The sequence below is a fragment of the Saccostrea cucullata genome, unplaced genomic scaffold (assembly GCF_032062105.1).
Source record: "Saccostrea cucullata isolate Sc308-1 unplaced genomic scaffold, CSIRO_AGI_Scuc_v1 ctg220, whole genome shotgun sequence".
In the NCBI taxonomy this organism is placed as follows: domain Eukaryota; kingdom Metazoa; phylum Mollusca; class Bivalvia; order Ostreida; family Ostreidae; genus Saccostrea; species Saccostrea cuccullata.
The window spans coordinates 51749-79434 of NW_026931323.1; the positions used below are offsets into that span (position 1 = coordinate 51749).

The following is a 27686-nucleotide window of genomic DNA, read 5'->3' on the forward strand; positions in this document are numbered from 1 at the left end:
ACTTTCATATTTCACATACGTATTCTTTGTGGCAAGACCTTTCATTTGATACAAACAACCTTGACCTTTTGACCTTGACCTTGGAGATTTTTTGTACTTATGAGAAAACTTTAACCTTGATCATGACTTTTGAATGGTAAGGGCTAGGGCTTTCATACTTCACATATATGTAATCCTTTTAAAAAGACTTTTCATTGGATACCAAGAACATTAACCCTTTGACCTTGACCTTGGAGTTCAGTGATAATTTGTAAATAGATGACTTATGATAGGGCGTTCATATGTCATAAAAAAGGACATCTCACCCAAAAAAGACACCGAAAGCGGGGGACCACAATTCTTTGAATTTGCTTGTATATTTCAGATATGTATTTTTTTGTGGCAGGACCTTTCATACCAATAACATTGACCATTTGACCTTGACCTTTGAGAAATCAAGAAATACCAATATATTGAATTTGCATATAAGAAAAGTTTAACCTTTGCTATGTTGCCATACGGAGGGCATCAGTGTTTCACAAACACATCTTGTTTAAATTGTATTTATTTGATTTACTTAAAACAATAATTTATTTACTGAATCAAGTAGTATTCAGAGCAGTTGCAATACAAATAATTACTTAAAATTGGTAGTCTAATCACTATCAGGATTGAATTCTTGAAATGTATAGTTTTGGCTTCTATATTAATTGTCTTTGAGGAGGAGTTATCTTTCTTCTAAATATTCTTTCATGTAAAAAAAAAGTCATGCTAATTAAAATGCTGTATTATGTACTTGAAACTTTAAACCATTTTTAAAATGTTTTTTAAAAATATAAGGCTTATTCAATTTACAAGGCTTTTGATGTTGGAATTAAATGTTTTATTGTTAAATATAATAAAATAATTACAAAGAAATTGGCAAAAGAAATAGAAAGTATTGTTACCATCCCATGTAGGTTCATCTAATTGACTACTCAGAAAGCTCAATTAGGAAATTGTGATCAAGGAAACTGTGATACGTCTTACATTTTATACTTTCATAGTTACACGTATCTCCTCTATCAGATGGCCGTTACATGGCAGTTTTTCAAGTAAATAATGTCGATTTAAGTAAATATGATAAGTATTTCATTTACTTAGTAGTCTCTTAAGTAATAACATTCTAGATTTCAATTAATTTCAGAATTACATTTACTTAGTAATAATTCATAAAATCTAGTAAATAGAAAGCATATTATCTGTAAATTAAGTAATAATAATTTACTTAAAATAAGTGGTTCATTTACTAAGTAATATAATTCCTATTAAGTATTAGTAAATCATTTTATAAGTAAATGAATTCATCCTTATTACTAGTTATGTTTACAATTACTAACCATGATAGTCATTTACTTGCTATTCTGACTAAATGGATTACTAATAATTACTAGTTTTTCTTAATCTAATATCTTATTTTAAAAACAACAAGTAAAACTTTTTTTAGAGTGTGGGACTGTTACTAAACGAAAAATGTGATTAATAAGTGAAATGTTGAGGTCCTTGGAGAGAGTTTTTAATGCTTCGTTTTTAAAATGTTTCTTTCTATACCACATTTTAAGTTTTTGATCATTTAATTGTTAAATACGATAGAAGTAAATGATTGTATTTTGATAAACAAGGTTTAACATTCAAAATTTTTAGATAAAAGTTAGGGAGGTGAGATTTTCTATTTTTACATTTTCCTTTGCTTATTTTTGTTTCATCTACAATTTTGCAGACGTCTTAAAAATAAAGATATCAACAATTACCCAGGTAAATTTTTAATTTTTGGTTTTATATTTTTTCTTCCTCCTATAGAAGCGTTTTCTTTCTCTATCTTTGTTTACAGACACCGGCCTTATCGTAACAAAACAACACAAAGGAAAATATTACAAGACTTTGCAAATTCACACATAGGTTACGTAATCTAGCTCAAAATAATATGTATATATTTATATAAATGCATATTCAGACTTATTACATTCTGCATTAAGCTGAAAAGTATCTATAATTAAAGTTATAAATTTTAAAGTTACTTTAGATAAAACCTAAATTCCTTAGCCATAGATCGACCTAATTGGCTTAAAAACACTGGGTTGTTAAAAAAGGTAAGGGTGTGGAAATCTTTGTAAAGGAAATCAACATTCACCAATTACTAGTAAATACATTTGAATTGAATGATCTAAAATTTTACTTTCTAAATAATTCTATGCAGAGGGAAAAGTGGCTTACATGATATTCATGTGATTATCTTTTTATTTGAAAATTATGTGAAAATCATATGAAAATTATATAAATATATTTCATGTGAATATCATGTGAATAAAAGTTTATATGATATTCACACAAATCTTTTTTTTTAACTTTCATGTGAAGTTTTCTTTGCATGATATTAATGCGATATGCTCTTCATGTAAAATTCATATGAAATTTATGTCAAAATCACATGAAGTTTTCACACAAGTTTCATGTGTCTTGTTTATCGTGTATTTATGTAAGCAATCTACAAATTTATTATTCTTGGCGCTTTGCTTAAGATAACTTTAAACATTATCCAAGCTCAACGGAATTGGATATAGTAACGCGTTTGTGAGTGCTATATTGTTCTTATGCGAAACGGAAGCAATATAATCTGCATCCGAATCAATGTCGAATAGTGTCTTGAGTTGTAGCTACAGTTGTAAGCTCTTTTCTCGGGATGCTTCGCTCTGTCATGCCCCTCTTATTCTTAGATTTTCTTCTTTGAAGTTGAGGAAATCCCAAATCCTGGAATGCTGTAGGCGGGGTACTAGACCAAGTGTAAAGATATACACCTTTAATCAAATGAACTTGTTCAGTCTACCCGTAAGCATGTATAATCATTTTAATTCAACACTTATTAAATTAAATCATTTTCACGGCTTACTGAAAATTTATAATTGTAGATAATTAACCGATATTTATAAACATCTGCATAGTGGAGATCAATAGAAATCGGAGACTTTTTCTCCTGAGTATAAGCCTCTTACAATAAAGATTTAAATTGCATTTAAACCCAAAAATGGTGTTTATAATATACTAGATATCGAACCACAAAACAACATTAATCAGTAGGTATTGTCGCAAATTATCGACTTTAAAAAGATAAAAGGTTAAAAATTCGTTTTTCTTTTTTTCACGACAGAACCTCGGGCTTGAATTAAAGTTCTTTAATGAGCAGGACGCAAAATGATAAATACTAAAACGTGTGACTTGTATAGCTCTGTGTTCCATTTCAATTGAAGAAATTGGAAAGTAAATTTAAATTATCGAGCACGGCTCATTGTTATCTTTTGCTACTACGTCAGAGGTCCTCGTTTGGGACCGAGTGTTGGGAATGCAAGTGAATTAGAAAATACCTGCCAAGGTAGATATATACCATATAGGTACAAAGGTACACTGAGCATGGAAAATTGGGCCTGACATGAAAGGTGAATCAAGGTCCTGGCAGGTGTATCGATTTTTCTCGGGTGTTGTCAAATCTGAAATCTGTCAGAAATATTTACTCTTCGACAAGACGTGCTCAATTCTGAGACAAGTTTTTCGCCAAGGAGAAAACATGCGGACACTTTCACCTGTACAAGATTACTAGGTAAGTAAATTTATTTTCTGAATAATATAATCAAATAAGCAATATAAATACCATTTATACTTATTTTTAAGATAAGATTACTAATTGAAATTCTTTACAGTAATACATATTGTTATATTTGTATGAATATGTTAATCTGAAATAAAATATACATTTATGTTTAAAATTTTAATGCAAAATTTTGGGTATTTTTCTTCAAACAAACTTACCTTTCATTTAAATTGGTACGTACATATTAACTTAAAATCTTTATAATTAGTCAATCAGTACAGTTTGATATTAAAATGGGTTGTAAGATTAAAGGTAATGCAAGTAGGTCCTTAATTATGTCTAAGAACTCAAGTAAACTCTTAAATAAATGGTTTATCCCTCAATCTGGTCGAAACCAGATTTCAAAAGTTGGTGACATTGAAGGATGTTCAATAACAAAAATGAGCTGTTTACTTGTCTCGTGCATATTTTCAATTTACATCAATAGATATAATTTTTTAAGCACTTCTGCGACAGGATTGAATTAACTTTATGTTCTCCAAGATTTGGGATACATTTTAAATTATCATACTACCCTTGCAATTAATTGTTAGTTGAATTCAGAAACTTAATATGATGGTGACAAGATTTTGGTTAACCGAGTTGTTCCTTATTTTGAAGATTATCTTCCAAATACGTAATTTAACGCTATGATGGCTTAATACAACCTAGTATTGAAGTTGGCAATACACAGGGAGATCTAAAGTGCAGTTTTTAAATGGGTTAAGCCTTCCTTTTGTGGGTGTCTGAGGTTTCTCCCGTTAAATATAACATTAACTGCGATCCAATTTCCAATGTCTTTAGAGAATAGACGCTCATAAATATATTTGAATAGCACAGTTCTTAAGAAAGATAATGTGTTACCGGGATTCGCGTAAAATGGGCCCCTTCTCCGCGAGATTGTTCCGTTACTTTGCCAAAATGAATGATACTATTTGGCGGAGATAAGTCAGATTTAAACTTCTTCTCTGTATTTACACCACCTTTCACATCGATGTCCGTATTTACTCTGGAAGTATTCAATTGCTTTCCCTAGGTATAGCAAATAATTAGTACAGCAAAATTGATCTTATGATTTCTGCTTCTTTCTTTTGTGAAGCAAAAACTCAAAGAGTTAATAGAAAGAAGAAACCCTTAGAATGACTCTGTGTGTCAATCGTTTAGAATGATTTTTATATTTATAGTGTAAAGAAATTGTCACTAAATGTTTCCTTTTTTTTTTTTGATGAAGGCAAAAAATATCTATATAGTAAGGAAGTATAATTTTTTATGCTTTGCTATCGTTTAGGTGAATAAACTTGTTTATACTTTAACTGTCGAACTTCATTTAGAAATTTTGGTTTTCTTCTTGTATGATATCAAATATTACATTTCAAAGCATGGTAAGTTGTATTTTTTTCCTTAAAAAAATTGTTATAACATGAAGTAAATGAATAATTAATAATAGAAATGTATGAAATAGCATGTGTATGTTAAGTTGATTTAAATCTTTTTATAATTTTATTTGTATTTTAGGTCAGTATGATGAAGAATCCATTCTACAATCTCTCCACTGTTGGGAGTGGGGAGAGCGTCTTTATTTATCCTCTGGACGGCTCCGTCACTCTTTTAGGGTCGGGCACGAAAGACTTGATAGTGCACCGTCTCCGCCCGCCACCAGGTGGCGTCAAGACAAAGCATGTTTCCTATCACGGTGTGATGAAGTATAAAAGTCCAGACGATACGAAGTCGGAAAAGCAGCGGAAAGGAATTCTGAAGAATTCTTCAGGAAATCAGTTAGATGGACGTGAGGCACCGTCTCAAAAACTTGACGTGTCTAAGATTCAGTGTGTGTTAAAGAAAAGGAAAACGTCAGCGAATGAGAAACAATCTAATAGCTCATATAGTTCTAAGAGTCAGAAGAAAGTGAAATTTGATGATAAACTCAACAAACTGACAGAACTAGGTATTAAGTATAAAGCTGTGGATCTAGACTCGCGCAGTCATCCCGTGGATGTGTCCCACATCCGGCGACAACATCAGATTCAGCGAATTCCGGTCAAGTCTTCCCAAACTACAGATGTATCACGTGATCAAGAAAAAACGTCGATGAAAATTTCGGACATTTACGACTTAAAAGATTCACGTGAAAATAGAACAGTATCTCCAAGGTCGCTATCTAAGTCAACATCAACAAACAGCGGAAGTTTACATCGCCGTACTTCCGGCGACTCCTATCCGCTGATCGAGACTGATGCTGATGATTTCGTGCGGATGGATGTTTGTGAGGACGGGGTGATTCCAACCTACAACCCGCGTGAATCTTCTTATCAAGGGGACCGTGAGTCAAGGAATGGGGGAGATATGGCGGACCATAACAACAGGCTGATTGAAAATGGTATCCCCGTGTTTACAAAGACTGGAAAGTTTGTTAGGACAACCAAACTCAATAACTATTTTCATGAGAAAAAAAGTGAAGGTGAAAACGACAACAATATGAAGACAGACAAACCGAATTATCGTCTGCCTTTAGAATCAAATCGAAAGGAAAAATCAAATTCGAATCCAAGAGAAATCAGGCGAGTGTCGTCTGCTCAAAAGTCTTCCATAAAAACAACGACGAACAGTACTGGTGGTGCTAAAATTACGCGTTCAAGCGTGAAGCCGTTTATGTTCACTCGTTACAGTAAAGACCAGGGACCTCCCACATCGTCTCCCCGTGACGTAAATAACAATAAAAACTTCTGTGACGATTTCAAGACTTATGACATCATAAGATGGCTGACTAGTGTCAAAGAGATTCAGTCAAAAGAGGGTTTCTCGAGCTTCCCAATCGAACACGGTGCACGTCAGTAAACCATATCACGTGTGACAGAGAAGTGAACACTGTGCACGTCAGATCATTTGAACGCGTGCACTTTACAAATTCTTAGCCCTAAATGTGGCTGATAGTTGAACTTCAGTATTATATTTGCAACCCGGGTGCTTTTAAGTGTCTCAGTTTTATAATTAACGTTATGTTTCGTTTTTATTTTGAAATCCTGCTGTTTTTGTTTTATGCACTGAATGCATCTTCACTATAATCGTTTATTTAGTTATTACTACAAGACAGTATACTTTCTCATATCCTGCTAGCTTCATGTTCGATATGTACCTTTGGTTTTGCAAAGCAACTTTTTAAGCTGTTTTTTGTCCACTCCTTGTGTTTGTTTCGTTCAGAGAATGGGCATGAAGCAATAAACTCCTCCTTTCCATTGAAATATTTTTAAAATCACTCTGTCTAACTCGATTTGTTATCTTTTTGTAAATGACAAACTGGAATTTACTTGAATACGCTTTCTGAAAGGCAGTACAAGTGAAATTTTGAAGTATTCTTAATACGCATATCCGCAACGTATAATGACACGGAATTCACTTTTTCGGTTAGAGGTAGAAATAGTTTACTTTTATTATTTAGAATGGAAAATATGATGAAGTGGATTATATGCGTGACTGTTACTGAATGGGAGCTTTCGTTCTTAATTTTCGTTTCGAAGAACGTGATTCACTCTTGTAACAAGTACACAGGTCACGTTTGCATTGTCACTAGCTGCAGAACTATAGCTCTTTGCTTGAGAAAATTCGGACAGATAAAGCAGAGAGCTACAGATCCAAACGTTGTAAAAACCTTCGATTTCCGACGATTTTTTGTCGCTCACTGTGGGTATTTTTTCGTGTATTTTATACTTTCCCCAGCTTTGAGAATAATTTTGAATGGTATTTGATAATTAATCGTATACATTCAACTTCAGTTCTTGATCATTTACATACCTCCCAACGCTAACAAATGGCTGTTTGTGGTTACGGACGTCGAAATGGAACTCTTTTAAACCGATATTACAAAATTATATACAGGACTGTTTCGGACCCATAAAAGGTAAACAAAGTATCAAATATAAGAATTAAATATATGAATTGGCATAGGATACCTTTCTAAAAGCCAGAAAAAGCTTAAACTACACAAAATAAATACCTAAAGTTACTCGACAAAAAATCGTCGGCGTAAATCGAAGGTTTTTACAACGCTTGGATCTGTAGCTCTCTGCTTTATCTGTCCGAATTTTCGCAAGCAGAGAGCTACAGTTCTGCAGCTACATTGTCACATGATCGAGTACACATGTCACATGATTACGTACATCGTTATATGATCTTACAATCGCTCCAATTCTCTCTTCTCGATCATTTTTCGAATTTTCGTTAAATCGAGAAGTGAGAATGGTAACGGGCACTCGGAAACCAGAAATCTCGTTTTTTTTTACTTTCTCTCTAATGTTTCGAAGAGAGAAGGGAAAAAGCTGGGAGAGGTTTGTTTCATGTTTGATGTCATGCAAGGACACTCTTTTATAAATAAATTATGAAATCGAATTGATCTGTATTCTGGCGAAATTTCAATCCTATCGGAAAGTATGCAATTATTGTACTTGAATTTTAAATCAATTATAATTAGTTTAAGCTCATTAACACATGGAAGGATTAGTGTTGATTATCGGACCTAATATTATATAAAACTGTTGATGTAGCATTAAATGTTATGTATGTTTCTGTTATATTTTATGACTGGCATATATATTTATTATTGTACAATTTGTGTTGGTATTTATAAATGTTAAGTTATTATTTTTATCAAGTGCATAGATCTATTAAATTAAATTGTGTACATGTAAGATTAGCCACTTTGCCGTGAATTATTTTGACATGTGCATGTATCATCCTCATTCAGGAAAATTAAAGTGTTATTGCTTTTTAGCTCACCTGAGCCATGAGTTTTTTCCGTTGTCTATCGTAGTCGTTGATTTTGTTATAATTTTCTCACGCTTTCTTTTCTTTTGTAGAAACAATTAGCAAATTTAGACAAGCTAGCCACAAAGAATGTTTGTGTAATAAGATTCTAGTCTGCTCAAATGGGTGCGTATCATTACCGCTACATTTTCAAAATTTTCATTACCGCTACTTAGGCATTACCGCTACAAAAAACCTTACATTACCGCTACATAAAAAAGTATACATTACCGCTACATTGCCTCTTTCGTTAGCCAGCCACATATGCGTGTACAGTACAACCTATAAATGCCTAAGACCCGTTTCCCCTGCTCTCCACGGGGAGGTAAAAGTAGGACTTTGATCAGAATGTTTTTTTTTATTAAATTCAATTTTATTTCATAAAACACAAAAAAATTTAAATCAAGCACTGTTCATAGATAAAATTCTAAGATTTGTCAAATGTTTTTTATACACTATCACTAAAGCCTTGAAAGCCATTTGCTTGACATATTAATTGTTATTTTCTAAATTTATACCCGTCGATAAGTAATCTGGCATTCCCTCGATTTGCAACAAACTTCTCAATTGTGGCCATAATGTTCAGATTACGCTAAATAATTAAATTTTGACTGCAGAGTTACTCAAGTACATATACTCATTCTGATTAGATAGTGAGTGAATTCTGTTGATTAGAACTCATATACCGAACCATACCTGGCTAAATCGATATGTAGAGGTAATGAGTTGTTTTGGGCTGATTCAATATGTAGCGGTAATGAATTGTTTTGTCAAAAAAATGTAGCGGTAATGATCGGTCGAAATTTGAAAAAAATGTAGCGGTAATGAGTTGAAATTTTTGGCAATGTAGCGGTAATGTTGACCTCCCGCTCAAATTTAGGGTCTTGTCTTCTTCCAAGGGGAGATTATTAACGAATTCGTGAAAAATCAATGGCATCATTTAAAAATCTTCTTTTCAAGAACAACTTTACTAGAAAATACATGTACAAAACTTATGTGGAATCATCCTCATGCAGGTACATGTAGTCACGCTTGTTCAGATCATGACCTCGCGAGAATAGGATGCGGAAAATTGGGATTCAAGATTTTTAAAAATTAAATAGTGACTAGAGGTACTGTGAGCAATGAGCTCACTAAATGATACCCCTCGCCTCCCATATGAATATAATGGCAGTGTCCATGCTTTGCTATGGGAAACCCAAATTATGTGTGCGATCAAAAAGTAAACTAGTAGGTGCACAATGGCAATATGTAATAAAGAGTTTGTGAAAATCTCATCAAATTTCATTTGGTGGTATGAAAGGAGTTGCGGATAAGAAATGGGTACCCCCAAAACGTAACAGACGGACGTACAAACAGTCGGGCGGACATAACGATTACTAAATACCCTTCCGCTTTTCAAGCGGGGGGGGGGTATAAATATATTTAAAAACCTTCTCAAGAGAAAAAAAACTATATTTGGTTATAAATACTAGTATATAAAGTGTTTATTCAAGTATGTTCAAATCGTATGGTGGGGGCACACTATATATTTAAAATTTTCAATCCTGAATTTATTTCTGATTTAGCCAAAGTATTCAGGTTAGCGATGCGGTACATGGGTCTCACTGTTTTTTTTAGACGCGTACGTGAGAGAATAAAAGATACGAACATTGTACTAATGGCGACAAACTGCATAATATGATCACAAATTGACAATGGATCTGCATCCTGTAAATGTCCTAGGAACATGACTGTAACAATATCAATAAAATAGTGTGATGTTTACATTAAAACCTGGAAAGATAACGTTCTTATTATACGCCGTATGAACAGTGGGAGGTCACATGTATGCAGTGATTGGGATGTCAGTCCGTCCGTCTGTTACGCTTCGGGGTACCCTTCTCTTATCCACAACTCCTCTTATAGCACTGAGAGGAATTTGATAAAACTTCACTGATTTCATCGTTACATGGTGCCATTGTGACCTACTATTTTAACTTTTTCATTCGACTCATACTTAGGGTTCCCACGGCAAAACACGGAAACTGTCAAAATAACCCCCCGTTTGAAAAGCGGGAGTGTATATAGTAATCGGTATGTCCGTCCGTCTTTACGTCTAGCTGTCCGTCCGTCCGTCTGTTGCGCCTTGGGGAACCAATCTCATATCCGCAACTCCTCTCATTTCACCAAATGAAATACCGGGGTATGATGAAACTTTCAAAGAATCTTTACTACATATTGCCAATGTGACCTCCTATTTTACTTTTTGACCCGATACATATTTTGGGTTTCCGACAGCAAAACTTGAACGCTGCCATTATATTCACATCGGAGGGGTATCATTTAGTGATCCCATTGCTTACAGTACCTCTAGTTTTATTTTATGCATATGCTCTGTTCACAGGGAGAGTTTAATTCGAATTCAACGTAAGTTTTGTGTTTAAGTTTTAATTCTGCTTGCCATACCAAAGAAGCAGATGAGACTGTAATTTCTCTCTATGGTCTAGCTGTCTGTTTGTATAGGACGCAATCACAGACGCTTGACGTTTTTAACCTTTCTTTTCATAAATAAAAACTTCCCTAAACTGTACAAACAATATTACAGTATGGAGATTTTTTAATTTATGAAAAGAAAGGTTGAAAACGTATAGCGCCTCTAAGGCCAAGCACAATGACTTATAGAAAACCTTGTGCTCTGTGTTTTTTGCAACAAAATGTGTTTTAAAATATAGTGAAAAAGTATTTAAGATTAAGTTGGGAAATGATTTAAGGGCAGCTACATGTAGTTTTCACAAAACTGAAATGCTAATTATATTCCGATTCATCGAAAATGGCAAAGGTGTCAGAGTTGCTTCCCGTAGAACATAATTCTGCCATGTATCATATATATATATGGTAAGGTGGAACCTAGTTTCTTTTTGTTGGTCTCCAAAAAAGGCGAACCCAAATAGGAGTTATTACACGTTCTTATTTGTAAAAATAAGTTAGATATCCTTTTGAAATTGATTGATTCAAGTTAAACTGACTTTTAGAACCTATCAGAAGTTACTGTCAAAACTGAGCAGCAGAAGCATTGACTGGACACGTACATAATTTGATCTTCTATTCAAAATAAATAATTTATATGTATAATTATAACACAGTGCATTCATAAACAATTAAAACCATGGGATTATATTATAGATTAGAATACTTATAAATATCTTGGAATTAAGATTGAATTTCAAAAAATGTAAACATAAAGGAAACAACGACACAGATTTTGATGTACCTCTGCCTTTTACATGTACACGTTTTATTTTTCAAAAATCGATCTTTTGACATCTTAAGTAAACCAATTTAAAGCAAGGTTCTCTGAAAATATGATAAAGTCCTAGTTCATTGCAGGATATTAATTAAAGTCTGCTTAAACAGTCGAGCATTGCCCTAGGCCGTTTATTTGGCCTGAAAATCACAGGCACCAGACAAATGGATCCTACCTCCGTACCCCCCTTATAGCTTCTGAGAATTTTTATCAGGCTCAAGAACTTATCAAAAATACATGATTTTCTAGTCTATCATATCATTCTTATTTTTCGAGATGGTCCATTACGGTATAAAATATAAGAATGGTAGACTAGGAAATCATGTATTTTTACGAAAGCCCTTTGAGCTCATGCATTTTCGAAGGTTAAAAAAAATATTTTTTTCGCGTTAGAACGCGAAACTTCCGCGTTATTTCGTGAAATAATATGCATATAGGATATATATTAATGTTACTCAGGAACCTTGATCTTGACTGACACATAAGAATATGAACTCAGACGGGAACTCTCAGGAATTTATATATAAAATATCATTTCCTCAGTTGTACTGGAGAAATGATGCGAGAAAAGCATAGATTAGTCATCAGAATATTTTCAACCCTCACCAATTAATAAAATGAATTTTACTTTCTTGTACATGTACATGTTTTTAAATAGTTAAATTCAAGAAATTCTTTAAACTGATTTTTTTTTAAGGAAAAACTCCACAATTTTTTCAAGCTGTTTTTAATCAGTAACATTTACTACAACTGTACCACTAGTTAATTAAGCAATCAGTCATTTTGGACTAAAAATTATACCCTGTAGAAACATAACTTAAAAGTGAGTGAACAATGTATCATTTCATGAGCTTAACGGGCCATATGATGCTGTTTAAATTACAATTATAACTGGTTATTGTTAGTTACAAATTTATCGAGGAGGAGGAGTCTCTAAATTTTTTCCAATATTTATTTATCCGAGGGGTTATAGAGAAGTTCGTGGACTAGCCATAAATAAAATTTACTGAGGTATGTGCAGAGTTTGTTCACTTTGAATTAATTGTCAATGTTTTCGTAAGCAATGGAATGACAAATCTGCTATCAATTTTCACAAATGCGGTGGGACACAATATTGACAAATTTACCTCATGTTGTTAACTTTCTGAGATTTTGATCTTTATGAAATAAAATTATTTTGAATTCTTAAAGAGTGCATAGAAAGAAGCCGGAAAGGGGTGATTTTCTCCGAAGTTCAGAATCTTGAAGTTCAACTTTAGGAAGACTTGCATAAACCTTGAATTGTACATGTTTGAACAGCGTTTAGAAAGACAAACTGTGACGGTAAAGATGGATTCAATAACAAGAAAACTCAAATCAATTGTAACTTGTGGTAATCCAAGATCTAAATAGCCTTTTTGCTCATCATTGTACCATGTAATAAATAAACTTTATCACAAAGTCAAAAACAAGTTGAGACGTTTCGCATTATAACGGGTAGTTACGCGTTTATTCGCGAAAGTTTCGTGTTATACCGCGAAAGTTTCGTGTTATAACACGAAAGTTAGGGTTTATTCGCGGAAGTTTCGCGTTATATCGCGAAAGTTTCGCAAATAAACGAACGCGAAAGTAACGCGTTTATTCGCGAAAATTTCGCGTTTTTTTTTTTTTAACCTAAGAAAATGAGATCAATGGGCTTTCGTACATTTTTGAAAACTTTTTGTTCCTGATAAAATTTTAATAAATTATCAGAAGTAATAAAAAAAAGGGGGGTGAGCCATCGTCAGGTGCCTGTGCTGGAAATGTGTTTAATTTTTAGTGCGTTTAATTTACTATTATTTCGAGCTAACAGAATATCACAAAAAATGCAGAGGATTGTTATTTAATGCATAGATCTTTCTGCTCATAATTTTTATTTTCTATTCAATTATTAAATACTAAGTTGACATAATTTGAAATAAATGTCTGCTTTCCATATAAAGAAATAAATAAATGTCAATCGATCCCTATTAAATTGTATGCGTTTCCATTTCAAATTTAGAACTATATAGCACTAAATCTATTTCAGTCTATTTATTGACAATCTGGAATGATGAATAAGGACACATTTTACCGGGGTGCTAAGTTCAAATGCCAAATACATGTAGTAGTCTCCCAAGGGAGTACATACTTTTCAATAGTGATTTCTTTCATTTTTCTTCAATACTTTGATTGTTTATTAATCTTTATTTTTTGTTTCACATGCACATGGTATCATAATGAGAAACAATAGATTACAATTTAATTTGCTTAATTCATTGAAATCTGACTTATTAAATCTCTCATGAAATTTTTTAAATCTAAATTCACCGAAGATTGTACGCGGACTTTAAAAATCAGCTTAATTTTCATTCTGAAAATGTGGTACAATGCCAGTATAATATTGACAGACACACACATTTTTACGTCATGAGGCCCGACTTAAAAGTTTCATTAATTTAAAACAAATCCCGACTGTTTGCTGAATGCGATAGCCCCTGCAGTGGAGAATGAGAGAAATATACACATCTAAATTTATTTAGTCGTGGTATTGGGGGATTATGACCCCACTAAACATTTGTATGACTTCATTATCGCGGAAATTCAAACCACTCTGACAACAGGCCGACATTTGTATGCATTTCATCAGGATCTGAAAACTACGACGATATGTTATCGCTTTCTGGTTGCTTGTTCTTTCTTTCATTCAATGTTTGTAACTTTGAGATTAGGAGAAAATAAATGAAAATGTGAATTTTTTGAGGTCATGTTGCTGGGTGAGCGGTAACAATCTTTGGACTGGAGTAGAAAGTCGTCAGTATTTCACATAAGTGCGCGTTTGATTAGTACCTGACAGAGGAAAGTCGGACCAAAGCCTAGCGATTGGAAGAAAAGCACGATCTTTAAGAAATATGATGTCGACAAATTAAAGATATCCACAACATCTATATATCAAAGGTAGGAAAGGATATATGAATTGAAGGTGCTGTCAAAATTTTATATATGTACATTTATTTACTCAGTTATATACAATTATTACATCTTTATTGCTTTAATTTTTTTTTATCATAGGAAAAGGGTGTCAATGAAAACTTAAGATAAACAATTAGTTTAATGTCTCGAGAGAAAATATTTAATGTTGAAAGTACGTGACATTTTAGGTGTTAGAGTAAATCTCTCGAGAAATTGTCAAATTTCTCTGGGGTTTCCAATAACACTTGAAACAATTCTAAACAGAAAAATCTGCGATATTATCCAACAAGAAAAAAAAGCGAAAGTAAATGTATTTGCTATCGTGTGTACATAATTTTGTCTCTCGGGGTAAAAATGTAGCTCATTTGTCAATAATTTTGAAAGGATATTTAACTAGAGTAAACACGAATTTGTATTGGAAGTTCGGTTAATATAGATCAATCAGGGACATATGACGCTCATCAATCTGGGATAATTACAATGTCTCGACTGTCATTAAGGAGGTAGACTGTCATTAAGGAGGTAGATACACAAGTCGTGCCGTCCTCTCTCTCCTCCATAAGATGGAGATGACCACTGACCGCCGTGATTATGACTTCCTTCTAAAGTATTCGCCGTTCTTGATTTACCCCAGTAGTTGTGAGTAAATAAAAATATGTTATTATTTATCTATACGCTAACATTCATAAAATGGACATTGATTTGTTGAAATTTTTGAAACATTGTTTTCATATTATCGGAATTTGTTTTCATATGAAATCTCTTTTATGTGAATTTTAAAACTTTTCTTTTAAAATTATAATAAATATATCTATGTATCAGGTCGCATTGGCTCTCATTGATATCTTGATTTTTATATGAAATAGTCGTAAAATTAATGTTTTCGTCATAAAAGATTGCTGAATACCCAAACTTACCCAATACCTAAACAATCTTGTGGAATGAGCAAGTTTTTTACTAATATCAAGGAATCATATTAAAATGGAAAGTTAGCATATATTAATATGTAAACAAGTCTGTATTTTATACAAGTACTTGTACGAAAGAGCATTTCACCTCTAGTATTTTTCTGATTCGCTTAGAGAATAAATATGATACCCATATACACAATGAAGCAGTTCATCTGCTGAGAAAACCCAAACATTTAATTAAAATTCCCCAGCCCACACTCCTTTACCGGAGGGGGTACCGTGGGGGTGGGGGGAATAAAAGATACCGTTATGTCCTCCTGTAGAATAAAAAATGGATACTAGTATTGAGAGGGAAAACAAATTTAGAGAACAAATTAAGTCCCAGAGTTTTTAAAGATCACGAAGGTAAATGTATTATAAAACATTACAATAGGTAGTTCATAATGCGCCAATTGCCGAAACTTAATGCAATTCATATCGTTAAATTCTCCAAATGTTTACATAGACGACAAATGGCGGACTTATGGAAACAAAGGGCGGGCACTTGTTGTGTTCATTACAGTCCCGTGTATTACGATAATCCGCTTTATCCTTATTGATTACTTAAAGACGTTAGACCAATAGAGAATGTGAAACTATAAACAATGGTGTGGATACACAGGCGTGAAGAGACAGATAGCGTTACCCTAATGGAGTATACAATTACATAAAAGTTCCTTTTTTACTGGAATTCTTTTACAAAAAGAGAGAGGATAATTTTGTTTTATCGAGTGTAAATTATAAACATATAAAAATGGATTTTGTTGTATTTGAAAAAGGTAAGAAAATAATTTTGATGTCAAAAACGTTTCACATGCAGGAAGGCATTTTTAATTAATTTTAATCAACTGAAGAAGTGGTTTTGCATTTGAAAAAAAATATTGATTTATTGTTGCTTAACAGGTAAATAATTTTCTGGGATGGGTGGGAATGACTGGCGAATGGATTCTTGTGGAACTTGCCAATTCCTTTGGAACTTGCCAAAAAATGCATGCATTGAAAATGATTAAAATCAAAAGTAATGCGATAAAGAAAAAAAACTTAACTTCTGTGTGCATTTAGCAAACATAAAAAATCCCTTCGCTTGTTATTTAAAATAAAGTTAGAGAGATCACTGTTACATAGACAAAGTCAGTTACTTACAATTTCTAATTACATTTCGAAACTCCTTTGAAAAAAATATTTTATCGACATATTCGTCTCTTTACTCAACATATGTATTACGATTTTTATAAATTTTTAATAATTTACATTTTGAGTAGACCGTCATATAAACACAAAATTAACACTGAATAAAAAGAAAACAGAAATACGTTGTGTGTCACGTAATCATTGTGCACTCAAGAAGAAGTGTTAAAGTAGTTATTCCGTGTATAAAATAATCCCCACAAAACAATGAACTTGCTTTATGTAACCCTGAAGTCTGCCTTTTTACGGTAAATCAATGAAATATCTGTTGTTTTATCGAAAATTTAGAAGCCAAGAAAAACTTTTATGGATATTTTATGTGAAGGTAGTGAGGGTTTTATATTCATTCCACACTTGATTAACACTGGTTTCTTTTTATTGGAAAGATATATCGAATATCACTTTCAACACTGAGTGTGCGATATGTTCTCTCTCTCTCTCTCTCTCTCTCTCTCTCAACTAACCATGCACATGACTCCTACATTACATCGTTACCTTAGAAGATATTCATTCTTTTGTAGATATGTCAACAACTTGCTGGTCACTATGGCAACGGATGCCGCCTCGTTATCAACTGACTTCTAGAAGAGAAGAAGTAGAAAACCCGGATGGAGAGCGGTGTAGAACGCCAGGACCAACACCCAGATCCAGGAGAGGCCCGAGGGGAGGGGGAACTACCAGCACCCTGAGAAGCGCCAGTTTTACTGAAATGCCTCCGAGAAATAACAAAAACGTTCAAGGAAGTGGTAGACGATTTCAATTTCCGAACAGGAAATCGGGTTACATAGACCACTTTAAAACTCAACAACGTGTGAATTCTGCCAAAGTGAAATTTTCCTCTAATCCTCCTATTTCACCCTATTCTCCACGTGAGAGAGCGTCCACAGCTCCACATTTCCCCATCACAAAATTAGAAACTTCGGCTTCTAGGGAGGAATTATCTGCAACAAATGTTCACGATATCTGCAGTGAGCACAAAGCCACAGGAGGACGGATTCGTACCCCTATCGGTCGTCAAAGAGAGGCTAGCATGGAACTAGAGGACGCGTCATCACTGCTCGTAGACAGCAAGTCATTTCTGAGAGATTCGTCACAGAGACGGTTTAATGTTCGAGAAACTGCGGAAGGTACCATGTATATTGATAATGGAAAAGTGTTCTTTATCAAGAGGTCTAGAAACGACCCAACCAATTTACTGAAAACACGAACAACCGACGGCGGCTTTCTTGCAAGCATACGAAAAGATTACCTTAAGAAGCCAAAATATATCGCCATTAAAGGGGAAAAATCGGAGCAGGACGAGAGTCCCGCGTTACAGCATGAACGGGTTTACTACAACCAGAAAGTCGGACACATCCTCGACTATTACTCCCGTGATGACGAGGATCGACTGTCGATCGATGACCTCGCCAAGTACACGAGATCGTCGCCCCGCTCAACTTTTTCGCGAAGTGCTTCCCCGCGATCTTCAAAAGTGAGGAAGTTATACTTTGCCTCCGATCAGGAGGAGTTGAGTCCTCGCCGGTCCCCCGACACACTGGAGGATCCTAATATTAATTCCTACATGAAAGTTAATTTTCAATCCAAACTTTACGATCGAAAATTTTACCTACGAACTCCCGCCAAAACCGACTTACACAGTCTGTCTACGGCAGATATTGATAACTGTAAATGTGGAATATGTAAAATTGAAATGCAGCTTTCTTTAATGGAAAAACTTGGAATAAGTTACCCACTATCAAAGCTTCAAAACCAGCAAGTTGATGCTCAGAAGCAGACGAGTCAAGGTTTACCTACGCAGACGACACCAGACGCGAAGCGGGAAACAGAGAATGAAATCAAATCTCGCGAGAAGGAGGAGATATCACATGCGAAAACTACGGATGGACTTCCGGAAGCTAATAGACAACACGAAAACAGTCAGATTACGGTAACAGTTCCGGCCATGGAAAGGGAGGGAACTCAGACAGAATCGGTCATAGATACCTCTAGGACTCCACTACCCACGCTCCTCCCGTAAATTTACTCACCGTAACGATGTACATTGCTTGAATTCTCATTTATGTTTCTTTCAAAGTTTATTTCAAATGGATGCCATTCCTTTTAAGGCACATTTTTGGTGATTATAAAAAAAGATTTTAAAATACGCATCAATTAACGATACTTTGATCATTTTGCAAAATTAGCTATTGCCGAAGAAAGGTTTTAAATGAACACCATTTTGGATGATCGGGGACAGCGTGTTATTTTCAACAGACAAAGGATGATAATCTTGCGAGACTGTTTCCCAGAAAATGATGAATGGATTTCAACACAAAGTACCCGTGTTAAAATGATACACGATGATATTATAGTGCTAGGTCAAGTTCTACTGCTCTTCCGTTTATTTCATTGTTATGTGGTATGTTAAAGATAAAAATGAAATGTATTATTTGTGTGTGTCTTTTTAATTCAAAATCAAACAGAAATTTTAGAAACTGTTCAATCATACTCAAGTACAACCTTCCAACTAGTCAATATTTAAAATAAAAAAAAAAATCTAAATGCGATCGAATTTTCAAGTACAACCTTCCAACTAAAGTTTAAAGTTTAAATGTAATGTTCAGAGACGATATCAGACTTTGAATGGAATTTTTTCATTGGAGAGAAATTAAACTGGTTCATGATGAAAATTTTTTACAAACAAGTGAGCAACACCGCTCACCTGAACATACTGTCTTGCAAAAAATTGTCCATCTGTCTATACGTCCATCTATCACTATTTAGAGAACATATCTTTTCTCCACCGCTGCTATACCACTGATTCTTTGTTGCATATCAAGTACCATTGTGCACATCTTATCTAAGTTTTTGATCAAACACATATTTCGAGTTTCCCATGGCAAAACATGGTCACTGTCATTCTTTCCATAATATTGAAGGTTACCCATCTCTACCCGCAACTACATATATTCTTACACCACTGAATAACATTGAAGAATAATGTTTTCAAAGTTTTATTTTTAAAATATTTCCCATATACGCGCACATGCTAATTTGATGAAACGTTTATTTAAACACATTTCTTAAACAAAACTCATAGCACTTAACTACAGATGTCCCCATACAAGTACTTCTGCTGGAGTGAGAACATTTGAGACCCCGGAAGTGATCTGTATTTTGACGTATCGCCCCACTGTGTCGACTGTGCACCACATTGCAATCCTTTCCCAGCGCCTCGTTTAATGACCACAAAGATGCATGGTATGGGTGTCCTGTCCCACTTTAACGTCAAAGTCGTGAAGTTGGAGCGCTAAAATTTCAAAAATAAATTTCTCCTTTTGATTAAGGCTGAAAAGTGCATCAGGCAAGTACTATAATTATTTCTTAAACACTGAAGATTCTATCTGAAACAAAAATCAATTACCAATTGTGAAAGGGAAATTATGGAAAAATGTATACATGTGTATATGAATTTTTTAGCAACGAAAATGACTGAAAATCGAGTGAAAGGGCAAAGAAAGATTAAGACTCCTTTTTGGTCCCTGGATTTTGATGTCTTTTAGAATGATGCAACAGTTTATCAATCAAAACCTGTGATCACCTTTGCAACAAATTGAGTATTGGTTCTAAGTTATGAGAAACACAAAAGTCACAGGAAGGTCAGAAAAAAGCGAATTTTCTTACTTTAATGTAAATTTTCATCGATATTACAGCACATTTTGTTTCAGAAAACATGGAGCACAAGCTTGCATATCAATGAAATTAATCTATTACATACACTAGTACATGTGTATTAGTAGCCGCAGAACTGTAACGTTATGGTTTTATATCTTGGGATTTGACCATAACGCTACAGATCCCGTAATGCAATAAATGTGTAATTTACGGCGTAAGATTTTTTCGCGCTGTTTGGGAGAATTCTTTTTAGCTTTCCAAAATTGGTAAATAATCAACCTTTCCCTTCATAATTCTAGACACATTTTAAATAAATCCCCCTGTATATTTTATATACCTCCCAACGCTATAAACTGAGTTAGAATTTTCTGCTATCCCTCAGACATTTCAAATCAAGCCAGTTTTTCGCGCGCCTGTAGAGGGTTGAGAAGTGTATAAAACAAGCATTATTTAAGATTTTGTTTACAAATTATCACGGTATTAAAGGTCCCATTATTAAATGTTCAAAGTAGGAAAAAAATTCCCCCGTTATGTTACCATGTCCTTTATAATAGAATTTACTCCTTTACTGTTCAAATTTTTTGCATTAATGTAAAATGTATGTCATGGTCAAATCCTAACATATAAAACCATAACGTTTAAAAAAACAATTTCTGTAGGATGAGTATTAGGGACCTCCAAAAAACATGAGGTGGGATCAGGTGCCATGCAGGGGTGAGCATCCCCTGCCCACCTTTCACACCCGCCGTGTGCCCCTTGTCATGATCAATTCAGTTTTATAGTCAGCATTTGATTCAAGGAAAAATTGTATTAGCTGACTTTAAACGAGACTGCTTAAATTCTTGTTTCATCGACTTGTTTGTCAATAATTTACCTATTTTGAAAAATTGTTCATACGTAGCGCTAGCTCTTGCGTATCGAATCAACTGAGATGTATAAACTCCGTATGCAGGCGATGAAGGTATATTACAATTAATTGAAAGTAATAAGATTGTTGGAAGACCTGGTCTCCAAAAGGGACGTAGATATTGTTAATCAGAATTTCAAGCATCTTTTTGATTTTAATTTCAAGTACTTGTGTGTGCAATCAGAATGTTTTTTAACAAAATCATTTTGCAAGTAAATTCACGAGTTCCATTTTTATTGAATTGAATAGTATTAATTGGAAAAAGTTAATAAATATGTACAAGTAATCATAATTATGTTGTTTCTGCTTTGAATACATACCGCAACACTTTCTAGCAAAGACTTCTATTTCCTGTATCACATAGTTTTTCCCCAGATCAATCACAAGAAAGGGTGTTTTCTCGGCACCAGAATGAGCGAGATCTGTAAAGAGACCATTGACTGCCTTAGATCCTGAATATCCTGGAACGCCGCATTCTGAACTTTGAAATGCGTATTTTCCGTACGCCACATTTTTAAGTTCATCGTGGCTTACCGCAACATCGCCACTGCATAGCAGACATAAAACGAGGAACACCAAACCTGGCATAATTGTTGCAATCGAAAAATGAAATGTTAATATGTTCTTAAGATTCACTGTTCAAAAATGTTTTGGATGTCGATTTTAATCAAAATACAATGTACATGTAATATATCTATAAAGATATATATATATAAAGATATATATAATATATATATTAAGATGAAAAATGATCCACATATATTTGAAAGAGTCGTGATTTTATTAAAATATCTAAAAAAATTTTTAGAATATATTTATAAGGGTTCAGAGTGTCTGTTAAGAATCTTTTGGATACATGTAGCTTACCATGGAAAAGTATTTTTACTAAAGCATTGATTGTGTTTTTTCTCTTTTATAAAAGAATGTTCTGTAAAGAAAAAAATCACTTATCTTTGCTCTAAATACGGGTAATTTTTGTGTCCGATGTTTGGCATATTATGGATATGTACAAATCAGTGAATTAAGAAAAAATAGGCTATTATACATAAAAAATTCAAGTTTATGTACAATTATTGTGGTAGTACCAACGAACATGAAACATTTATTATATAAAAAAGTACTGTAAATCACTTTTTATTCGCGAGAACTTTATTATGACGTAATTACGCGAATTTTTATTTCTCGCGTATAATAATATTCCTTACTTAGGATCACATAGAGCAATAACCACAATTCGTGAAAATTTTGTCTCGCTTATCAAGAGTCAATGACTATCTCGCGAAAATAAGGTGTCGCGAAAATTTAGTGATTAGTAGCTTGCAGTATATTGTCTGAAATATTTAAAAAAAAAAATCTACAAAATAATAAAAAAAAAATCCTCAAATACATGCCATCACTGAATATTCGTTAAATAACTGTCTGGAGAGAACAGGTTTTATTACATAAATGTACATGTAGCTCTAACGCTTTTCTTGGATATACATATCAAGGTAAGCACTTTAAATGACAAGAAATAAATAAACTTCCCGTTTCAAACAAGAAAATATAACTCCTTGTTGTATAGTTGAAGGAGTTGAATTAAGAGTTTCTTTTCTTTGCTTGCATTCGCTTAAAACATGGAAATAAAAATTCAAACTGAACATAATAATCGATGTAAGAAGTCGGTTTTCTTTATCTAAATTATTAATTTTTAAAAATTAAAACATCATTTCACCTATGCAAATTTGATTGAGTCTCATCGATTCCAAGTGGAATGTAGCATCCGATTTAAAGTTTTTTAATATTAATGGGTTCAGTAAAAAAGTGTAAATTCTTTTTTAAAATAAATATTTGCATATAAAATTTAGACACAAATGAAAGCGAAAATTCAACATGATACAAGAATAAATGTTTATTTTGTGTGATCTTTAAAAAATCTCTTAGAGTAATTTGTACAGTAAAGATTAAATTTAGGCAAAAGATCTTTCACTTTGTGTAGAAACAAGAGAATCAAATCATCAATCCCATTCTCGGAAGGGTTGCATGGGTCAAATAAGGTGATCAGATTTTTCCTAGAATTTGTGCAGGAAAAAATTATAAATTCTCTTCTCAAAAAAAGATGATTTTATGAAAATTTGATGTTTCTGCATAAAAGCTTACGGCAAAGTGTGAAAGTGTTTCTGATGCAAGTATATTAACCCATTCATACGAGAAGGATATGGAGATAACGCTCAGTATTCAATAACAAAGTCCATAAAACAATACAAAATAGGAGCAGAACATACACGGACCTCCAAAACATCAGAGGTGGGATCAGGTGTCATGGAGGAGTGAGCATCCCCTGCTGACCGGTCACAACCGCCGTGTGCTCCTTGTCATGATCGGGAAATAACGGAAATAATCTGTTGTCAATTAAGCGTATAAATAATGGACTAACAATTAGTATGAAAAACGTCAGTCAGCATTTGACCAAATGATAAATTGTATTTGCTGACAAGGTCATTGTATCGACCATAGAACTTACGAAATGAGTACTTTAAACGAGACTGCTGATATTATTGATTCATCAACTTGCTTGTCAATAATTTACCTCGTTTTAGAAATTGTTCGTACGTAGAGCATGCTCTTGCATATCGAATCAACTAAGATATATACACTCTGTATGTAGGTGATAAAGGTATATTGCTGCATAAGTAAGGGACGTTAAAGACATCATATAGCTTGAATATTAGATTACCATTAATGTCTTTTTCAAGTAAAATATCCAAGTATGAAACAGATATGTCAGACTCTGTGGTATCTTTTGTCTCAAGCTCACCAGGATATATTGTATAGACATAGGAATGGAAATTACCATTGTTAATTGACAATGCGAGATATCTAAATGTCGAGTTCAAGGCCACAGCAAGTGTTTTCTTTTTTTCACGCATAAGATTCTGCACAAATTCTGCTTCATAAGAATACAAAAATAGGTCTGCTTATAACGGAGCGCAATTGGTACCCATGGGAATTCCAATAGATTGTTTGAAGACCTGGCCTCCAAAACCCCATAAGTATTGTCAATCAGAAACTCGAGCGTCTTTTTGATGTCAACTTCAAAGTACTTGTGTCAATCAGAATGTGTTTTAACAAAATAATTTTACAAATGACCAATGACCATGTAAGTAAATTTACGAGTTCCATTTGTATTGAAAAAGCAGCTGTCAATGATATCAAAAAGCCTGGAGTTTAATTTATCGTGGGGAATGGTTGTGTATAAAGTTGAAAATTCGTAAGTTTTTAAGCTGTTGATTTTGGTAAAATCTTACGATTTCAAATCGTCCAAAAGTTCTTTGGAATTTTTGAGTATCCACATCTGATTCACACCACTTCTTGAATATATTGTTGCACAGTACTCTTGAAGTTTTTCATTCACTACTGTCAATATCTTTGTGAGGAGTAACGAAAGAGGCTTGGTGGAGCATTTACTGAAACCCGCAATATATCTTTGTTTGTAAGGATTTTTATGAAGTTTTGGAATCTAATTTATATAGGGTAATTCAAATTCATTTCGGCTCTTTGGAATATTAAAAATATTCAAAACTTACATATGATTTTGAAGAATTTCTTCCTTAGAAAGGGAAGTATGAGTGAAAGTAGGGTTACCACTTGTAGAATTAAATCCAAGTTCTTCTAAAATACAATTCATGTAATGAGCCTCACAAACGAAAACATTGTTGTTAGCTGCTTTGTCGACAGGGACCAGTACGTACTGATCATGTAATCTATCTATAATTCTTTTTTTCACTTCTGGATTATTGAACACAGAAGGATAGATGGTTTTCCTTTTGCCCCTCAATCTTCTGATACACGATTTTTTACATGGATCTGATACATGTACGTTTAATCCATTCTGACAAAGTGTCAACATCTTCTTTTTCATATATGGCTCATCATCTGGCGTAATTTTCAACAGAATCCATAATATTTATGAAATTTCGCCGCCAGTTGAAGGGCAGGGGTTCGCTATATTTAGGACCTTTTAAAATAAATGATCTAAGGTCCTCATTAATAACTATATTTACGTCACCTGTAATAACGTGTCCAGCAGGACTATAGTTATAGGACGAAGAAGATCCAATATCTCCAGTCTCTTCTAAGATAAATTTGTTTTTGTACCCTTTGTACACATCTTGTACCCTTTCTGGCGAACCTATGTTTTTATGCCTCTAAAGATATAGAACTGGTCACAAATATGTGCCCTGCAGGATCAATGAGTAGTCCCCTTACTATTCATCTAGTCTCCATGAGAAATGCTTAGGAGATCTGATAAGAATAGTCATTACATCAATCGCCCGAACCCCATTACAGACATGCTCTTGATGACTTTCTTCTACCTTTCCCTGTTTTAAAGCAAGGCAAGCTACTGGCATAGAAATTGGTGTTGCATGAATTTTAACAACCCTGTAGAAAGTAGCCATCAGATTTTAACTATTCCTTAATTATTTCCCCTCATGTAGGGTGTGGTCCTTCATTCGAACAAACTTTAATCTTCTTCACCCAAGCGTGCTTCATAGCAAGTTTGGTTGAAATGCCCCAGTGGTTTTGGAGAAAAAGTCAACATGCATTTGCAAATGTTTCCTGGCAGAGAGACGGGCTACAAGGAAAATGTGATCAGAAAAGTCATAAAGAACTTTCATTGCAGATGAATTAAAAAATGATATCGATACTTTGAAGCGCAATATAGGTCAATTTTAGCTTAAAATCCGTTATTTATACTTATGTTTCGATCTCCAGCTCTTTCATAGTTGAAGTATACATGTACATATATATATGTACTAGTCTAATTTTAAAAACGAGATTTTATTACGATTTTTGAATTTTTTAAACATGCAATGAAAGTTATTTTTTTAAACTAGCATTCATTTATTATTAGGGCCTATGATTTTTCTTTGTAAAAAATAGGCACAGGAGAAGCAAATAAAAAAAAATTCCTGCATAAGACAAAGCATTTCAAGATCAAATGTTTTAGTTTATCATTCTATTTGTCCAGACATAAAAATTTAAGAATCATTTTTATTGAAGTTTTATTTTAAATATTTCCTATACAGTATACACTCACGTTAATTTAATACAACGTTTAAACACATACGCGCACATGTTAATTTGATGAAACGTTTATATAAACACATTTCTTAAACAAAATTCATAGCACTTTAATTACAGATGTCCCCATACAAGTACTTCTGCTGGAGTGAGAACATTGGACACCCCGGAAGTGATCTGTATTTTGACGTATCGTCCCACTGTGTCGGCGGGGCACCACATAGCGATCCGCTCCCCGAGCTTGGCGTACCCCGTATAATGACCACAAAGATGCATGGTATGAGTGTTTTGGCCCACTTTAACGTCAAAGTCGTGAAGTTGGTGCACTATTCAAAATTCAAAAAGAAAAATTTCTCTTTTTGAATAATATTCTTTAAAGTTATAACATATGTGGCAGGTAGTATTAATTATTCATAAAACATGCACCGAAGAATCATCCTGAAAAAATATATAATCGCGTACCAAAGATGAAAGGAAAGTTATGGCGAACATTTAGATGTTTTTATATATTTTCTAATTTCTTTTTTTTAATAACAATGACTTTAAAACTGAGTGAAATTAATAAACCTTCTCTTTCACCGTTCAATAAATTACTTTACCCATCAATGCATAAAATTGATAATTGGAAAAGTTATTCAATGTGTTCAAGTAATCAGATAAAATGATGATCTCTTCTTTGCATACATACCACAACACTTTCTAGCGAAGACCTCTATTTCATGTATGACGTAGTCCTTCCCCAGATCAATCACGAGATAGGGGGTTTTCTCGGCTGCGGTATGGGAGAGATCGGTAAGGAGACCATTGACGACTTTGGATCCGGAATACCCCGAACTGTGATAATTTGAACTCAGAATTACAGATTTTCCGTATGCCACATTTCTTAGGTCGTTGTGGCCTAGCGCAACATCACCAATGCGAAGCAGACATAAAACGAGCAACACCGAGCCTAGCATAATTGTTGCGATGGTAAATTTAAATGGTAATATATTCTTAAGATTTACTGTTCAGAAATTATTTGGATATCGATTTTGAACTTCACACATGCAAAAATGTAACAGTTGTTATAATAAAAAAAAACCACTTGCGCCAAAGTCACAGATGTAATGAATGTCACTTAAAATGAAAAATGATACATGGATTTGGAAGTTTAACTGTGTATGCATGAATTCATTAAAACGAAATTTTTTAAAGAATAGATTTACTGGGGAAAAGCCTTAATCATAC

At 33.7% G+C, this 27686-nt stretch overlaps 4 protein-coding genes across 5 annotated transcripts; 2 read left to right on the forward strand and 2 right to left on the reverse strand.

Moving 5' to 3' along the window:
* The first annotated feature begins 3279 nt into the window (after positions 1 to 3279).
* On the forward strand, positions 3280 to 6879 carry LOC134232182 (uncharacterized). The gene is made up of 2 exons (XM_062714127.1): positions 3280 to 3610; positions 5156 to 6879. The coding sequence occupies exon 2, from the start codon at positions 5162 to 5164 to the stop codon at positions 6473 to 6475; it is 1314 nt and encodes a 437-aa protein (XP_062570111.1). The 5' UTR covers positions 3280 to 3610; positions 5156 to 5161; the 3' UTR covers positions 6476 to 6879.
* Positions 6880 to 14426: 7547 nt separating this feature from the next.
* On the forward strand, positions 14427 to 19264 carry LOC134232191 (uncharacterized). 2 transcript variants are annotated; one of them, XM_062714137.1, is made up of 2 exons: positions 14427 to 14678; positions 17353 to 19264. In XM_062714137.1, exon 2 carries the CDS (start codon positions 17355 to 17357, stop codon positions 18849 to 18851), a length of 1497 nt encoding a protein of 498 aa, XP_062570121.1. In that variant the 5' UTR covers positions 14427 to 14678; positions 17353 to 17354; the 3' UTR covers positions 18852 to 19264. The 2 variants fall into 2 exon arrangements, with proteins under 2 accessions (XP_062570121.1, XP_062570120.1); XM_062714136.1 differs by lacking the exon at positions 14427 to 14678 and adding an exon at positions 15234 to 15332.
* Positions 19265 to 19920: 656 nt separating this feature from the next.
* LOC134232169 (uncharacterized) lies at positions 19921 to 21983 on the reverse strand. The gene is made up of 2 exons (XM_062714115.1): positions 21724 to 21983; positions 19921 to 20047 (listed from the first exon to the last, which is right to left on the reverse strand). Exons 1-2 carry the CDS (start codon positions 21981 to 21983, stop codon positions 19921 to 19923), a joined length of 387 nt encoding a protein of 128 aa, XP_062570099.1.
* A 4495-nt stretch (positions 21984 to 26478) lies between these two features.
* Positions 26479 to 27495, reverse strand: LOC134232192 (uncharacterized). Its single transcript, XM_062714138.1, has 2 exons — positions 27148 to 27495; positions 26479 to 26785 (listed from the first exon to the last, which is right to left on the reverse strand). Exons 1-2 carry the CDS (start codon positions 27413 to 27415, stop codon positions 26574 to 26576), a joined length of 480 nt encoding a protein of 159 aa, XP_062570122.1. The 5' UTR covers positions 27416 to 27495; the 3' UTR covers positions 26479 to 26573.
* Positions 27496 to 27686: the final 191 nt, after the last annotated feature.

Bases quoted from the DNA above. Each gene is read 5' to 3' on its own strand.
- LOC134232192 (XM_062714138.1), bottom strand. From the start codon at position 27,415: ATGCTAGGCTCGGTGTTGCTCGTTTTATGTCTGCTTCGCATTGGTGAT. The intron at 26,786-27,147 runs GTATGTATGCAA...AATTTTGAATAG, and splicing joins CTTCGCTAGAAAGTGTTGTG to TGCACCAACTTCACGACTTT.
- LOC134232191 (XM_062714136.1), top strand. From the start codon at position 15,257: ATGGAGATGACCACTGACCGCCGTGATTATGACTTCCTTCTAAAGTAT. The intron at 15,333-17,352 runs GTGAGTAAATAA...ATTCTTTTGTAG, and splicing joins CTTGATTTACCCCAGTAGTT to ATATGTCAACAACTTGCTGG.
- LOC134232182 (XM_062714127.1), top strand. From the start codon at position 5,162: ATGATGAAGAATCCATTCTACAATCTCTCCACTGTTGGGAGTGGGGAG.
- LOC134232169 (XM_062714115.1), bottom strand. From the start codon at position 21,983: ATGCCAGGTTTGGTGTTCCTCGTTTTATGTCTGCTATGCAGTGGCGAT. The intron at 20,048-21,723 runs GTGTTGCGGTAT...TCATTAAACGAG, and splicing joins ATAGAAGTCTTTGCTAGAAA to GCGCTGGGAAAGGATTGCAA.